Source organism: Neophocaena asiaeorientalis, unplaced genomic scaffold (assembly GCF_003031525.2).
Source record: "Neophocaena asiaeorientalis asiaeorientalis breed wild unplaced genomic scaffold, Neophocaena_asiaeorientalis_V1.1 scaffold230, whole genome shotgun sequence".
NCBI lineage: Eukaryota > Metazoa > Chordata > Mammalia > Artiodactyla > Phocoenidae > Neophocaena > Neophocaena asiaeorientalis.
Window position 1 is genome coordinate 2205627 of NW_020175186.1, and position 16651 is coordinate 2222277.

Below are 16651 nucleotides of genomic sequence, written 5' to 3' on the forward strand. Positions count from 1 at the left end.
CCTAACTCCTGTCCAGGACTTTCGGGATCCAGGATAGGCCCAGTATAGATAGTTATGTTCTAAACCATGATCTTGGCTCTGGAGAGTGAACAGGAGATCAGGTGTGGAAGGTCGCCCTGGCTCAACCATCTAGAACCTGAGCGGGGAAACCGGTTGTACTGGTGAGATACAGAGAGAACTTGAATTACATGAGAGAATATTTGAAAGGCAGAGAAGAGAGTAGGCCTTGGTGATTAATCTAGAATGTGGTAAGGCGGAGAAAGGAGTCAAAGGTGACAGTCCGAATTTCTGACTTGAGAGAGAAGGGGTGAATGAAGATTGCGCGGACGAATAGGGACAGCGACACTGAAGAGAGGCAAGGAGTAGACTTTTTATTGCTGTTTGGGGTGGTTAGAAGGGAAATGTTACGTTTTGATGTGATGAACTCAAGATGAAGATGTCCAACACACGGTTGACATTACAGGTTTTAGAAAGGGATCAACGAAGATCAAGTCTATTGGCTGAGGCCTTGGATGAGGGCGAGATCAGCCCAGGTGGTGAGGAAGAACGCCGGGGAGAAGGTTCCGGAGATTCCCGATATTTAGGAAGTGGTCTCCGAGCTTCTTACCTAGCCTGGTGCTGCGCACGTGCTCTGGGCCCCCCACGCCGGCGCCCAGGCACCCTCTGGTCCACGGGCGGGCCACCCCTCCACATCCCGCCCCTGTGGGCGGGGTGAGCAGCGATAGAGCAAAGTCACCCGGAAGATGAAGTCGGGTAGGCGCGGACCGGGGAGGGGCCCCGCAGAGTCGGGCGAGGGGAGGGAAGCTCCTGGGCGGAGGGATGGCCGGATGTCCCGGCCCGCAGCCCTGAGCGCTGCGTTGGCGGCGGCGGCGGCGCTGGTGGTCGCGCTGCTCCTGCTGCAGCCTGAGGACGCGGGGCCGGCGGCCGGCTCCAGGTAAACCCTCCGCGTGGGGGACCAAGCTGGGCTCCGCGCCCCTGCGGGCGGAGGCAGGAGGGGCCGGAGTCGGGGACACCGTGGGGGAACGAGGCCTCCTGGTACCCGGGCACATTCCCTGTTCCAGCCCCTTCCAAGGTGTGCGTTGGCTCAGAAGCGGTAACCAAATACGGCGCCCCGCCTTGAGGGTGACTCTGCACTTTCCCCCGCGCCCAGACTGCAGAGAATAACCGTATCTTCCTCCAGAACAAATAACCTTTGTTCCGAGGGTGAGCACGGCTGTCCCTTTAAATATCCCGAGACCAGCACCTGTTAATGTTATTTCTGTAGCATGGCCGAGACAGAAGCACTACCGAGGCTTCAGGAAGACTTCAGGATGCAGAATAAATCCGTCTTTATTTTGGGTGCCAGCGGGGAAACCGGCAGAGTGCTCTTGAAAGAAATCCTGGAGCAGGGCCTGTTTTCCAAAGTCACGCTGATTGGCCGGAGGAAGCTCACCTTCGACGAGGAAGCGTATAAAAACGTGGTGGGTATTTGAGCTGGGACTCAAAAATGTACCCGCAGTGGTTCTTCAGAGTGAGCATATTTTATGCTGCAAGGCTGAACGTTGCCCTGCAATGGCGGCAGGAGGTGTTCAGAGCGTGACCACGATTGGTCTGTGAGAGGCCTTACTGGAAGCTGGATTGTAGGTCCAGGTGGGCCTCCCCCTCATTGCCAGGCCTTGGACAAAGCCCTTCTCTCAGGCTTTGCCCCCATAAAATGGGGCCTAAGTGTAAGGGGGTCTAGGGAGACAGAGAAGAGCCATGCTTCCAGGGTCCTTTAAGCTGGCTTCTAGAAAAAAAGCCCTGTGACCTTGGGTAATTTTCTCAACCCCATTGCTTGTTTTGTCTACCTGTCCACTACACACTAAAGTTAGCGAATCAGAAATTGCTTTGCAGAGGGGGAAAGGTCTATGGCACTGAGAGGTGGGGTTATTCACCTACAAGAATTTGCCCTGCCTGACTTCTAAGGGCTGCAGGCTTGTGTCTGTAAGTGGAATAGTCCCTTTCCTGTCACTTACACTTTTCGTGTTTAACCCACTGATAGACCAGACTTCAGTCTGGTGTTAATCCCCTAAATATTTGAAACCTGAGCTTGGTGGAGATTCCTTTCCCCTTGTAAATGGAGTTATTTGTGAACTGTAGTAAATTAAACTATAGTGTAATTCTGAGACCCCCCCCCCAACCTGGACCCACAGGTGGAACATTCCAAATAACAAACGGTCTCACAAATAAATGTTCATGACTCCTGCAGGTCCATGATCAGGTCATTTTGCATATGTCTTTGGTCCCTCAGGACCTTTCTGTTAAAATGGACATCTTTGTTCAGACTTAGGCAGGTAATATGTGATCTTCATCGTCTGGCTTCGTGGGGGCATGTCAGACACCTCTGGTCATTAGAAACTGAAATCGAGTTCTGTGTTTTGACAGTTGAGTTTTGGTGGCGCCTCTTTTGGTCAGGCACTTTTTGTAAACATACGTTTCTTCAGCATTGGGTATGGTGCCAGGAAAATGCTTTTGAAAGAGTCAATAGTAGAGAGGGAAAGCAACGTTTTATTTAAAGTCCTGAATGATGGGAACTTCCCAAACTTTTCATTTTTAAGCTTCACAACAAACTTAAGAGGTTAGATGGAGGTTCTTAAATTTCCATGGGCATGAGAATTACCGAGGGTGCTTATTAAAAGTGCAGTTTCGGATTCAGGAGTATTGGTATGAGACCTAGGAATATGCCTTTTTGTCAAGCACCTGCTGACTGATTCTAATGCAGGTGGGTCGTGGTGTAGACTGAGGGAAAGATTATCGTTCACATTTTACTGCTGAAGAAACTGAGACACATGAGTAACTTGGCCAGGATTATTAACATGCCTAGTAAGTAGCAGACCCAAGACTCAAGCCTAGGTTTTGAGACTCCAAACACCAGTTCCTTCCCCAACATTATACCTCATTGGTATTCCTCCTGGTAGTATACAGACAGGTCTTTTATTTTTCCAGAGAGAAAATTATAATTGAACCTGACTTTAAAGATCTAGATCACACCTAGTCCAATTGTGTGGACTGTGGACGTATAAGTACATTGTTGATTTTTTTTTTTTACATTGTTGATTTTTGAATTCAGATTAATTGCTTTTTGGTGGGAGAAAATGAGCTTGCAAAATTTGATGTTAAGTGGGTGGACTCTTTAGTAATGTTCTGTCATTCTTTAAATCTAGAGGGGGTATTTTTGTCTGTTTTTTTGTTTTGTTTTAATAACATCAAGTCATATACAACTATGTCTTTGTTGTCTAGAATCAAGAAGTAGTGGACTTTGAGAAATTGGATGACTACGCTTCTGCCTTTCAAGGTCATGATGTTGGATTCTGTTGCCTAGGTACCACCAGAAAGAAAGCTGGGGCGGTAAGGAAGGAATCTACCCTTTTCCCCTTTCTCTGGTCAGTAATGTCGAAGATTCCATTTTTGCTTTATATTTGCTGTGCTTAAGTGTAAATTAGCTCTTATCATTTAAGATTCCATATACTGCCCTAGCCTTTGCTATACTTTGAATAGTACTTATAAGTTCATCTTTCCTTCAGCATAATCCTTGAGTTCAGGCCTGTGTGCTGGAGATGTCATAAATATTTACATGGTCTTGCCTTTTGCAGATATCGTGGTCACTACTTGCCCCGACTTACGCAAACCATTATGTCTGAGTAAAAGTAACTGGCTCATGCTCTTAGCAGTAAGTTATTTTGGTTTCTTTATAAATGTCTTAAACTTAAAGCATTCTCTCTCACTTGAGTGATTTGCTTCAACCTGTTTTCATGCCAAGCTTTAAACTTCTGGGCTAGAACATCAGAACAGAGGCACGATTCAGCTAGCCTCCGGTGATGACTCAGCCTCCAGCGATGATTCAACCCCAGTGGTGATTCAGCCTTAACTGACGCAGAACTGTCCTAACACACATTTTATTCTTTTTTTAATGATGTTCTAAATTGCTTCGGCCCCTGTATAGAAGTCAAATTTTACTACATAGTTAGAAATCATAGCTTACTATGTAGATCCTGGGCAAGTGTTAATACGTACATCTTATTTAATTTATACCTTGACTATAGTTTATCCCTTTGACAAAATTTACTTGCTGGAGTTAAACATGTCTTTTAAACATGCAGAACCATGATGCTGCCATGGGGGCTTACCATAGGTTTATAAACAGGCCCATGCATCAGAATCATTTGGAGAGCACAGAACTATTGGTTTATACCAACCAAGGAGTTAGGCTCAGATGTATTTCTCTGGGCTTTCTGGTGATCCAGAGAATAATTCTATTTATGCTTTCAGTAGGGACAAATTTCCAAATCTTCTGTAGTGCTACCATGCGCCGTGGGAACACATCTGAGTTTTGAACTCTGTGCTGGGAAGTGTGGATTATCGAGAAGTTGACTCTCCCGGGAATTGGCACATTATCTCTCCTAGGAAGGGTCACTTTCCTGCTGATCAGCTCCTGCAGTCTTTTCTGTCCCAGGGACAGTCACAAGGCATGTGCCCTCTGACAGCATTGAAAAACTTTTGTTCTAGTACACCGAAGGTTACATTGTCTCAAGTGCCAACCTGACTTTGGTGGTGACTCAGCGAAATAAGAACACTACTGCGTTAGGCATAGAGCAGTTGATTTTCATGACCTAAGGCAAATCTCATTAGAGGGCGCTCCAGGGGAAAGTCTCAGTTGCTTTGTTGCCTCCAAATCACGTAATGCAATTTTAATCAGAGGAGTTGGATGTCTTCCCTATCCAGAATATTTTTTTAGATGGAGTTGGTTCTCCACCCGGAAACGAAATACCTTTTGTTCTCCAAAATCAGTTTGGAAAGATAAAAGTAATTAACGAGGAAGCAAGAGAAAAGACTGGTAAACGAAGTATAATCTCAGAAATAAGTTAGAGCTCAAATGGTTTAAGAGGATAGTGACAGAAAATAAGCTGACATTTCCTCCAGAAAGTCTTTTTTTTTTTTTTTTAATTTGAAGGTAATTTAGATTGGATGAAGTTTGGAGGTTGTGATAACTTCAGGCAGTTTAAAAGAGGTGACGATTCACAAGTGGCTAGGTAATAATAGTTGTTTGAGTGGGGGGAGGGTGTGTGGATTTCCAAGCTCACTCCACCTGGTATTCTGGTCGGCAGCGTTCTCTGTAAAAAAAAAGAGAGCATCAGATGGGTATTGCAAAGCTGGTGGCAAGCCTAGTGTCATTCTGTAGCTGTTTTGTAACTGGAGCAGCCCGCATTTTACTTTAGCAACTTCAAGAAATTCAGGGTTTCTGTCTCAGTGTTGAAATCCTATGAGTAGCCTGCTTATTTCCCTATGACCTTCAGTTTAATTTGCTGGGGATGGATGTTATAACAAAAAAGCATAATCAAGGTGGCTTAAACAACAGACATTTTCTGTCTCACAGTTCCCAAGCCTAGAAGTCTGAGGTGGAGGTGTTGTCAGGATTGGTTCTTTCTGAGGGCTGAGAGGGAAGGCTCTTTTCCAGGCTTCTCTCCTTGACTTGTAGGTGGCTGCCTTCTCTCTGTGTCTCTTCACATGGTGTTTTTCCTACGTGCCTGTGGCTATGTCCAAATTTCTCCTTATTATAACAACACTAGTCAAACTGGATTAAGAACCACCCTACTTGGAATGACCTCATCTTAACTAATTACGTCTGCAAATAAGGTCACATTCTGAGGTATTGGAGGTTAGGACTTCAACACAGGAATTTTGAGGGGGTAACATTGCAACCCATAAAATTCAGTCTGCCCAGATTTCTTTTGACACTGGTGCTAGGGATAGGTCGGTTAGCTTTCTTCAGCTGCTTGGAAAACCATTTTCTTTAGCAGTAGCTGGTTAGATGCTAATCTTTCTTTTCACATTCACAAGCCATAGTTGTCTATTGAATGCAGTGACTGTGACTTGGCCCTAATCCAGATCTACTGGATCAGAATCTCTAAGGTTGGAAGCCTATTTTTAACATGCTTCCTGGGGGATTCTGATGCAGCCAACCTTTTCTTCTTGTTGGACCTGCTTTCTGGATGCATTAGACAGTATTAGTCCTCTTCGCCTGCTGGGTTTCCAGGTACTGTTGTCCCAGATAGCCTTCACCTTGCTGTGGTAAGTAACTTATGTGCTAGTGAAGGTTGAAATACCCTTTGAAAACCAGATCTACATTGGCCATAAGTGAAGAGCAAAACCTCACAGGGGCCAGAGAATGGTGCTTTCCCCTTATTAAGAGAAGGATTTGGTTAGTGAGTTTGAGGGGGTGTGATTTAGTTTCACCTTTTCATTTGTCTCCTCACCTGGTAGGCACAGGCTCCAGAAGTCCAGGCTCTTGTAGTCTGTCGAGTGGACGATGCCATTAATGTGATGAATGCAGCCATTGTCACACTTATTAGGCATCATTAAAGTCTCGTGGCCTCTGATTCAAATGATACACTCTTCTAATCCAGGGGCTTGTAAACTACAGACTGTGGGCCAGATACAGCCTGCCTGTTTTTGAACAGCCCCTGAGCTAAGAATGTTTGTGTATTTTAATTTTTTATTTATTTATTTTTTTCAAGTTCTTTTTCTTTTGAATTTTTGAATTTAATTTATTTTTTTATGCAGCAGGTTCTTATTAGTTATCTATTTTAGACATATTAGTGTATATATATCAATCCCAATTTCCCAATCCATCCCACCACCACCACCCCACACACTTTCCCCCCTTGGTGTCCATACGTTTGTTCTCTACATCTGTGTCTCTATTTCTGCCCTGCAAAAAGGTTCATCTGTACCATTTTTCTAGGTTCCACATATATGCGTTAATATACAATATTTGTTTTTCTCTTTCTGACTTACTTCACTCTGTGTGACAGTCTCTAGATCCATCCATGTCTCTACAAATAACCCAATTTCTTTCCTTTTTATGGCTGAGTAATATTCCATTGTATTTATGTACCACATCTTCTTTATCCATTTGTCTGTCGATGGGCATTTAGGTTGCAATAAGAATGTTTTTATATTTTTAAATGGTTAAAAATTTTCAAAGAGGACTAATGTGTCATGACACATGAGAATATAAGAAATTCACATTTCAGTATCCATAAATAAAGTTTTATTGGAACATTCTCATTACTTTATATATTATTAGTGGCTACATTTGCACAATGATGGCAGAGCTGTGTAATTGCAATAGAGGCCTGCAAATTTGAAAATATTTACTGTCTCACCATTTATAGGGAAAGTTTGCCAACCCCTGTTGTCACCTATACTATTTTATTTGATGTCTAGGAGGGGGCTTGTGAAGTGGTGAGGTCCCAGATGTTTCGTGAGACCCAGATCATAGCCTCTGTTTGGGTACCAAATGACTGTGGGACCTTGGGTATGCTGGTTAGCTTCTGTGGGCCCCTGTCTCCTTGTCTGTACTGAGAGGGTGGTGACCACCGAAGCCCCTTTGGCCTGCAGAACTCTCTGACTTTCAAAACAGAAAGAAAGGAATGCCCCAAATGGAAAAAAATGTGTGATAACATAGAGATTGACTCAGGAATCCTCTGCATCTATAAGATTTTATTTTTCTCTCCAGAGCTCTTTCTCTAACCAAGATCTTGGTTCCCCCTCTGTACATCAAATATAGACGTGCCCTCCAGGACACAAATAAATGGGGTCTCAGGTCATACCATTTGTTGTTTGTCAGTGTCTCTGTTTTCTAGTCTAATTTATAGGGTTGAATTGAAAAGGGAGTGAAGGAGAAACAATCTGAAGCAGAAATATGGCCAAGTGGGACCCTTTGCGGAATGAAATCCTCCCTTCTTGGTAAAGGGTCTTGTTGACCTTGACTCATTCCTGCCTGCTTGCTTGTCAATGCTGAAATACCTTATCAGGATGAGGTGTTCTTAAGCCACAGTGTTCCCAGTTTGCAGGCATTGGTAAAGAATATTAGAAGGAATACTTAGTAGCTTTGGATTTTCATAAGACTTAAAATAAAGAGTAATTAGAGAATTTGTCTACCTAGATGTTTGTAGAGCCCATGAAGACATCTCTGCTGTGTCATATCAGTATATTGTGTTTATTTTTTCGAGTAGGTGCTGGGAAAGGAAATTTATAGTGGGAATTTATTTAATCATTTCCTTTTTCTGGAAGAACTCTGATTCCTGTCTTAGAGTAACACACACCAACTGTGGAATCATAAAGACATAATGGACTTAATGCTCTCAGAAGAGACATCTTTTTTTCTGCCATATGGTTGGGGAAACTAAATATGGTTTTTCTGAAAATTGTGTTTCTGGGATATGGAGTAGCTTGTTTTAGTTTGTTTTTCTATTCTTTTATTTGAGCTGCTAGAGAACAAGAAAGGGTTTAATAATATCTTAAAGATAGCTCCTTTCTATCTACAAAGGGAGTCTTCCTCACTCCAGAGAAAATCAATGTGTGTCGGTATCTCTGAGTAAGTGTCCGGGATCCACGTTTAAGTTTGGCTTCTGAGTCCTTGAAAGCCATTGACCCCTTTGCTTTTGAGTTTCATTCACCAGTTAAAAGGCCACGCATCAGGGTGGGGGAAGTGAAATTCAAAGTTTGTGGGCTTGGAATGATGCGTATTTATAATCAGCTTGAGGGCTCAGAGGATTTGTGAAATCGTTTTGGATTAACAGCCATTGATTGCTAATAAAACAGTATTGAGCTTTGTCCAGAGAACAGCAGTGAAGAAAGGTATGGGCACCTTGTCGACAGGACCCATTGAGCAGGGATGATGGGCTAAGTGTGAGGGTCTCTGCAGCAGCGTGGGCGCTCGTCCTGCCCGGAGCCGTTGTCAGTCCTTTGCCAGGCGGGTGAAAGGAGGGACGCCAGAGGCTGATGGCTGGGGTGGTATTGATGTGCCTTAGCTGACTAATCAGATTGTAAAAGTCTCATGGTATTTATGTCACTTTAATTTTCATCAAACAATTGGAGACTGCAGGACTCTATTAAGGAGTGGTTGATCCAGAACTAAAGCCAGATAAATTGGGGTCTCAGTTTAATCAAATTATCCCTTTACTGGCCCTGGATTAAGTGAGAGGGACAGCGTCGGTGTAGAGCCTTGTGATTGGCTGAAGCTTTCCCGTATTTTTAAAGACACCGATGAAAGAAGAAACATTTTAACAGAGACAACTCTAATAATCCTTCCAAGAAATAGTGCTAAACCAGCAGCAGCAACAGAAAGGAATCTATTTCACTAGTCAACAATGTAATTTTATTGGGAATAATGAACCTGTTATCAAAATCAGAGTTCTGGTGAATTGGAGTGAGGGGAAGAAAATAGATGTGGAAGACAAATAGTGTTTTAGAATTTTTTTAGGTCGTTTTGGGTTGTTTTTCTTGGCACATTTTGAGCACATGTAAAAATCTCAATCCAGAGAATGGCTCTGAGGAGATCAATCACAGCCCACTCTCAGGATGTGCTGAGTATTAAAACTGGTTTGCTGCACACTGATTTAAGAAAGCAACAACATGAGTTTCAATCAGTGTGTAGGACAGGTCGCTGAGTCCATTATTAGGATTGAATGTCAAAGTCTACGACACAGAAGCAGATGGGGATGATTCCCGGCTAAGAATTAAGTTTATATTACCTAAAAAAAAGAAAGAGGAACAGCACTACCCTGCAGGTCGTGGACATCGTTAAAAATGCTCCGTAAGTGATGAGGACGAGACGGGATTTTGGGGTAATGGTGGTGCTCTATTTCTGGATCTGGGAGCTGGTTGTAGAAGGTATTTATTAGTTCATGAACAGCTTATATAGCCAGCTCTATGCTTAGAATATATTTACTTTTATGATCTACTTCAATACAAAGTTTGAGAAGTTTGCTTGGGCCCCTTGTTTTAGAATTGAATTCTGTATTCGTTTCCTATTGCTGCTGTCACAAATTGCCTCAAATTTAGTGGCTTAAAACAATGTAAGTTTATCATCTTACAGTTTTATAGGTTAGCAGTCCAATGTGGACTTTGCTGAGATAAAATCAAGGTGTTGACAGGGCTGATTTCCTTCTGTAGGCTCTAGGGGAGAATCCATTTTCTTTACCTTTTCTGGCTTCTAAAGACCACCTGCATATCTTGGTTCATGGTCCCTTCCTCCATCTTTAAGGCCAGCAATGGGGGATCAAGTGCTACTCACGTTGCCTAACTCCAGCCTCCTTTTCTGCTTCCCTTTTCCACTCTAGGGACTCTTGTGATTACATTGGGCCCAGTCGGATACCACAGAATAACCTTTTTCAAAGTCAGCTGATTAGCAACCTTAATTCCACCTGCAACATTAATTCCCCTTGGCCATGTAGCCTCTAACACGTTCACAGGTATGGGGATTAGGGCATGGACATCTTTGAGGGGCCATTATTCTGCCTACCACAGTTATGAATTAGTTCTGTTATTAGCTGGTGATGGTGTGAGGTAAGAAGGAACATGAGTACCGTGGGGAGCACGGCTCAGAGAGTCAGGAATTTGCACTCTGCTCTCAGCTATCTCACTCATTAGCCGGTAGTTCCTGGATCGCTGGACCTTGTTGTCACATCTCCACAGTGAGGGGATTAGGCGTGATGTTTCCTAAGGTGCCTTCTATCTATCTTATGAAAGATACATATCTCCATACAAAATATAACATTTAGGGTCAGTAACTACCAGAGGGCAGATTTTTAATTTAAAAAAAATCACTGGGGCAGCAATCCAGTCTTCAGATTTGGAATCCTCATTATATGAAACCTCATTATATAATTGTGGGTACCCATGAAGTTCAGCTTCAGTAGACTTTAGACTGCTCTTCAGCTGTACCAAGTTTGAGGATGCCAGACTTTCTGGTGGTCCCAAGAAGCTGTTACTACATGGAATTCCCTAGTCTGGGTACAGGCCGGTATCCTTCACTTAGGCCCTGGAAACCAGTCTGTATTCTCTTGTTTGCACCATCCTCTCCCCTCTTCCTTTGATTGCCACTTAGTTCTTTTTTTTCCTAATTGGATTTACCTTTTCTCTTCTTTCATGGGACTTTTATTCATTTATTCAATTATTTTTGGAGCACCTGCCATGTGCTGGGTGGGCATGTACTGATGCTAAGATGTGAATTAGGAAAGACTCAACCGCTACCCTCACTGGACTGAATCTAGACCAGGGGTCTCCAAACACTCTTGATTATATACCTGTCAGTAAAAAAAAATTTGCAGATGCACTCCTTACTAACATGTGAAGTATGTTGTAAAACATACACAGAAATTGGAAATTAGATAGACTTTGTTCTCGTAGTGCGTGGGTAGTGTTCTCTGCCACCCTTTGAGACCCTGCTATGTTAGAGTTGACACACAAAAAAATAGAGAAAACAGAGAGAGGGTGGTAAGGTTGTAAAGGATTAAGGACAAAGAAATGTGAGACTAAAAACAGTTTCTCAGGGACTTCCCTGGTGGTCCAGTGGTTAAGATTCTGTGCTCCCCGTGCTGGGGGCCAGTGTTTGATCCCTGGTCAGGGAACTACATCCCGCATGCCACAACTAAAGATCCCACATGCCTCAACTAAAGATTCTGCATGCCACAACAAAGATCCTGCACGCTGCAACGAAGATCCCGCATGCCACAACTAAAGACCTGGTGCAGCCAAGTTAATAAATAAATAAATATTAAAAAAACAACAACGAAAAACCCCAGTTTCTCAGCCTGATATTATTGTTCCTTTTGCTCCTTGCAGATTTTCTTGGTGTCTGTGTTTCAGTGTCATTGTCCTTGTTTTTTCATTGCAGTCTGGCCTTGCTACTAAAGCTGGTACATCTATCCTGAGCATCATATTGGAGTCATTCCCAGGGTCTAAGCCTGACATTCATGTTGTTTTGGATGCATTTTATTTGAGGGAAATAACTCACATCCTTTTCACCCTTAGGAGGGATTTGTTCGTGTTGATCGAGATTACGTCCTGAAGTCTGCAGAGCTGGCAAAAGCTGGAGGGTGCAAACATTTCAACTTGCTGTCCTCTAAGGGAGCTGATAAGTCAAGCAGTTTTTTATATCTGCAAGTCAAGGTTTGTGCATGTTTCTATCTTTTGTATACTTTGGAGAACCCTGGCTAATTGGCAATACTAAATAATACAAAATGCTAAGTAATGCCAAAATGCATTAAATGCATTATATTATGCATTTTTTATAACTACACGGACTGCTTTTTTGCAGAGATATACTTAGTAAACAGGAGTGATTTGAAAGATAATTTCCAATGTCTTCCCCTCTGTTGATTATCTAGTCATCATAAAATGAGATGTTGTAGCCCTGGTCTTGAGGATCAGCCCAGAATCTTAGCATTAGAAGAGACTTTGAGGCAGCGATACTTAAACTTTTCCAGAGTAGATTAAATGTTATTATTGGGTATGGTTCTTGTCCTCAAGGAATTACAGTCTTGTTTGGGGGGATCCCCAAAGCCAGCCCCAAGTTTGGGAATGCGCTAGAAGGCCTCCCAGGACTGCCATATAGTTATGTTCACAGCCATGTTGTATTACAATGAAAGAATATAAAGCAGAGTCAGTGCAGGGAAAAAGAAGTGCATGGAGTGAGCTCTGGAGGAATCTAGGTTCAGGCTTCCAAGGGTCTTCTGCCAGTGGAGTTACACGTGTTTCATTTCTCCAGCAATGAGTATTGCCTACCAGAGAAATTCACTTGAGCTCAGGAGTCCAGGGTTTTGATGGGGGTCAGTCACATAGGCACCCTTAGCGTAAAAAAATTACAGACTTCCAGAAGGAAAGCAAGTGTTCAGCATAAACCACATTGTTTGTACAAATAGTTTAGGCATAGTAAAGTACCCTTATCAGTTAGCTAATGACGGGAACACTCCTAAAATCTGAGTTCCCAGACACAGGCCAAAGGACAACCTGGCAAGCAGACCTTTCTAAGAATAGCAGTTTCAGCCTGGTACTCTTGTACACATGTTGCTAATAGAGACAAAGCACATCTTTGTAAAAAACCAACTAAGAAACGCACCCTCGTAAAAATTTACATATGAATGTTTATAGAAGCATTACTCATCATAGACAAAGAGTAGAAACAACTCAAATGTCCAGCAGCTGATGCATGGATGAAAAAAATGTGGCATATACCTACAAAATAACATTGATTTAACTATGAAAAGAAATGACATATTATAGCATGGGTGAACGTTGAAAACATGCTGAATGAGGGAGGCCAGTCACAAAGGGCCACAACTTACATGACTTAATTTATAGGAAATGTCTAGGATAGGCATATCTTTAGAGATAGAAAGATTAATGGTTGGCTAGGGTTTGCGGGAGGGGATGGGAGTGAGTGCTAATTGGTATGGGGTTTCTTCTGGGGTGATGAAATATTCTAAATTTAGATTGTGGTGAAGGTGGGACAACTCTCTGTGAATGTATTAAAAATCATTCATTGAAAAAAGCTTTTTAATACATTGATTAAAATGTATTTTTTAAATATATTGATTAAAATGTATTACTGCAGATTATATACAGTGCTGTAGGTTAAGTGCCAAATGAATGGTATGAACAGGCCAAGAAGGCGGCGGTGAGCAGGCTGCTTAGTTCATAGGCCTTTTAAACATCCCCGTGGCCAAGCTTCTCTGGCATTTCTGTTTATAGAGATGCCTGGCGTGAAAAATTCATGGATTGTTCAACAAATTTAATTTAAAGCCTCATCTAGATGCTCTGTCTCTTGAAATGTTGTGGATTTTGTTAGGAAGTGAGTAATACAAGGGAGTCTGTGGTTCTTCTGACCTCCTGAAACTACCTGGAAGCCAAAAAAGGTTAAGGTCCCCTGGCCTGCAGCACTGATTCTGGAGTGACGGACAGTTCTTTTATGGCTGAACTCCTAACATGTCACTCTCTGGATCTGTTTCAGTAGGTCACATGACAGGCTGGACTGACCATGCAGCCATTTACTCATTCGGTGCATCTTTTTTCACTCTCTACTACATATCAGGATTAACTGATCTCTTCCTTAACTTCCCAGACTCTCTGGAATCTAAAAATCTAGGGGAGGATATTAACTAGTATTGAGACCTGCAGAAGTAGATTGTCTTCAAAACCTCAAGTTTTTCTTGTTATTCTCTCTTAAGCATTACAGCAAGTTGGTCTTGATTAAATACTAGAAATGTTTTTTTTTTGTTAACAGGGAGAAGTGGAAGCTAGGGTTGAAGAGTTAAAATTTGATCGTTACTCCATATTTAGGCCCGGGTAAGTATTCCTACTGCCTAAGAGTACACCAGTGTTGGTTATTCCCTAGAAGCTGGTTTTTCATTTGAAGAGGCTGACAAATTTCTAAGATATGAAAGAGTTGGCTGGAGGGAGATTGCTTCTCTGAAGAACCCACTTTTAGCTTTGAAGGAAAGGCTAGACGGTTGGTGGTGCCCGGTTCACAATAGTCTGAAATTTTCTGGGTAGCCTTGGCTGCCTTCTTCTTTAAAATCCTCTTCGTGCCCAAATAAAACCATTTATGCACTGTCTTAGTGTGTTTGGGCTGCCATAACACTAACACTGCAGAATGGGAGGCTACAAGTCCAAGGGCAAAGTGCCATCAGGGTTAGTGTTGGGTGAGGCCTCTCTTCTGGCTTGTTGATTCATTGCTTCTTCTCTCTGTGTCCTCCTATGGTCTTTCTTCTGTGTGAGTGGAGAGAAAGAGAGAAATATCTGATATCTCTTCCTTTTCTGTAAGGACACCAGTCCTATCAGATTAGGGTCCCATCCTTCTGCCCTAACTTAACCTTAATTACCTCCCTAGAGGTGTGTCTTCAAATACGATCCCACTGGGGATTAGTGCTTCATGAATTTGGGGGGACACAGTTCAATCCATAACATCCTGTATGGTCTGAATGCAATTTACCATCTCCTCCTCTGCTCTTCTTTTTCTCTTTAGAGTTCTATTATGTGATAGGCAAGAATCTCGCCCAGGTGAATGGTTGATTAGGAAGTTCTTTGGCTCCTTACCAGAATCTTGGGCCAGCGGTCACTCTGTGCCAGTGATGACTGTGGTTAGAGCAATGCTGAACAACGCAGTGAGACCAAGTGACAAGAAGAAGGAACTGCTGGATAACGAGGCCATCCACGACCTGGGGAAAGCTGATGGCTCTCTCAAGCCGTGACCACACTGGAGAAATGCTTTCTGTTGTCAAACTCAACACCCATCACCTAATCGGTAATTTCGGGGTCTAAAAAAAACATGTGCTTTAACTGTGGTTTCACTATTCTCAGTCGCCCAGATCCAATCAAAAAACGATCGTGCTCTGCATCAGCATTTTAGAGCCTGATTGTACATATGTAGACATTACCCTGGGAAGCCTTTCAAAAATAGAGATCCAGCAGCTCCCTGGTGGTCTAGTGTCTCGTATTCGGCACAGAAATGAGAGGTTCATGGGCCCTGCCTCAAACTTTCTCAATGAGAATTTTGGGGGTATGGGGACAGCAATCTGTTGTTTTATTTAAGCTTCTCTTATGGTTCTGATGCCACTGGTGGGCAGGCCAGCTTTGAAAGCTTGTCTGCAGAGTCACAGCAGCAGTGAAAACTTTATGTATCATGCAGATGAGGCCTGAACAAAAATTGTTGACATTTGTGTCTCTGAGTTACCCAGTGCTGACTGCATGTTAATTGTGTAAGTGAACATTGTGCCTTACTATTTCTTTAGAATATATAATAAAAGTTATTATATAACTGAGCTTATATAATTCATGGGAGAATTAAATAGAAGAATTAAAATAAGTGGACAAGTCGTGGGTTCCCTTAGATTGTTAGAAAATGCCCAAGTTTCTGTGGTAATATGCAGTATTTTGGCCAATGGGATTATAGAATAGCAGCTAATATATATCAAGTGCTTGGCAATTGCCAGCTTTTACACATGGTGTCTGTCCTTTAACCCTCCAAACAATCTTTATAATTCTTACAGGCAGTACTATCATCCCCCTGTCTTAGGCGGGGAAACCGAGGCTCACTGTGGTTAAATGCCTTGCCCAAGGGCTTAAAGCTGAAGCCTGAAGCTAGGAAATGGCAAAGCCAGGATTCTAACCCAAGTGAGCCTGAATCCATAGCTTCTGTTTTTAACTACTCTGCAAGAGCATCCAGTATCTGTATGTTTCCAGGAAGTTCCAGTTAATTGTTACTGGATCAGTACATGCCATGGATGAATAAAATAGAAATGTTTGGGTTTCTTCATTGGTCTAGGATCCCTCTAATGATTAACTACAAAATGTTCACATAGCCAGTAAATGTATATCTCAAAGTGCTTCACTTTAAAAACTATGGAAAAGGCAAGGAAGAGGCAGAAGGAAGGGTCAAAGTCAAGAGGAACACACTGTTAATTTCCATCATGGAACAAAGGATAGTAGTGAAGTTTGTCTTAACTTCTGTGCTGGGGGAAGCAAAGTAATAAATTTCAAGCTTCAGTGGACTCCTTTAGTGTGTGTGTGTGTGTGTGTCTGTGTGTCTGTGTGTCTGTGTGTCTGTGTGTCTGTCTTTAGAAGGGGTTGGACATTCCCAATGTCAGTCATCTAGGAAAGAGGCATATTTTAGGATGGGGTGAGGACTTGAAATGTGGGCTTTAGGAAGGAGATGGAAGGAACATCTTCCTCCTGCCAGGTGGGGTTCCTTTGGGGCTGGACTCTGAAGAGCCTGTTTGTTTAGGTGATAACAAGCATGGGCTCCAAGAAGTGAGGCACGAATTACGGGGACTCCATGAGGATATAC

At 42.7% G+C, this 16651-nt stretch overlaps 1 protein-coding gene across 2 annotated transcripts; it reads left to right on the forward strand.

Moving 5' to 3' along the window:
• Positions 1-799: 799 nt before the first annotated feature.
• Positions 800-16122, forward strand: HTATIP2 (HIV-1 Tat interactive protein 2). 2 transcript variants are annotated; one of them, XM_024764735.1, is made up of 7 exons: positions 800-934; positions 1265-1460; positions 3259-3340; positions 3612-3688; positions 11839-11976; positions 14090-14151; positions 14831-16122. In XM_024764735.1, the coding sequence occupies exons 1-7, from the start codon at positions 828-830 to the stop codon at positions 15054-15056; spliced, it is 888 nt and encodes a 295-aa protein (XP_024620503.1). In that variant the 5' UTR covers positions 800-827; the 3' UTR covers positions 15057-16122. The 2 variants fall into 2 exon arrangements, with proteins under 2 accessions (XP_024620503.1, XP_024620504.1); XM_024764736.1 differs by lacking the exon at positions 3612-3688 and having other exon boundaries at positions 3259-3366.
• Positions 16123-16651: the final 529 nt, after the last annotated feature.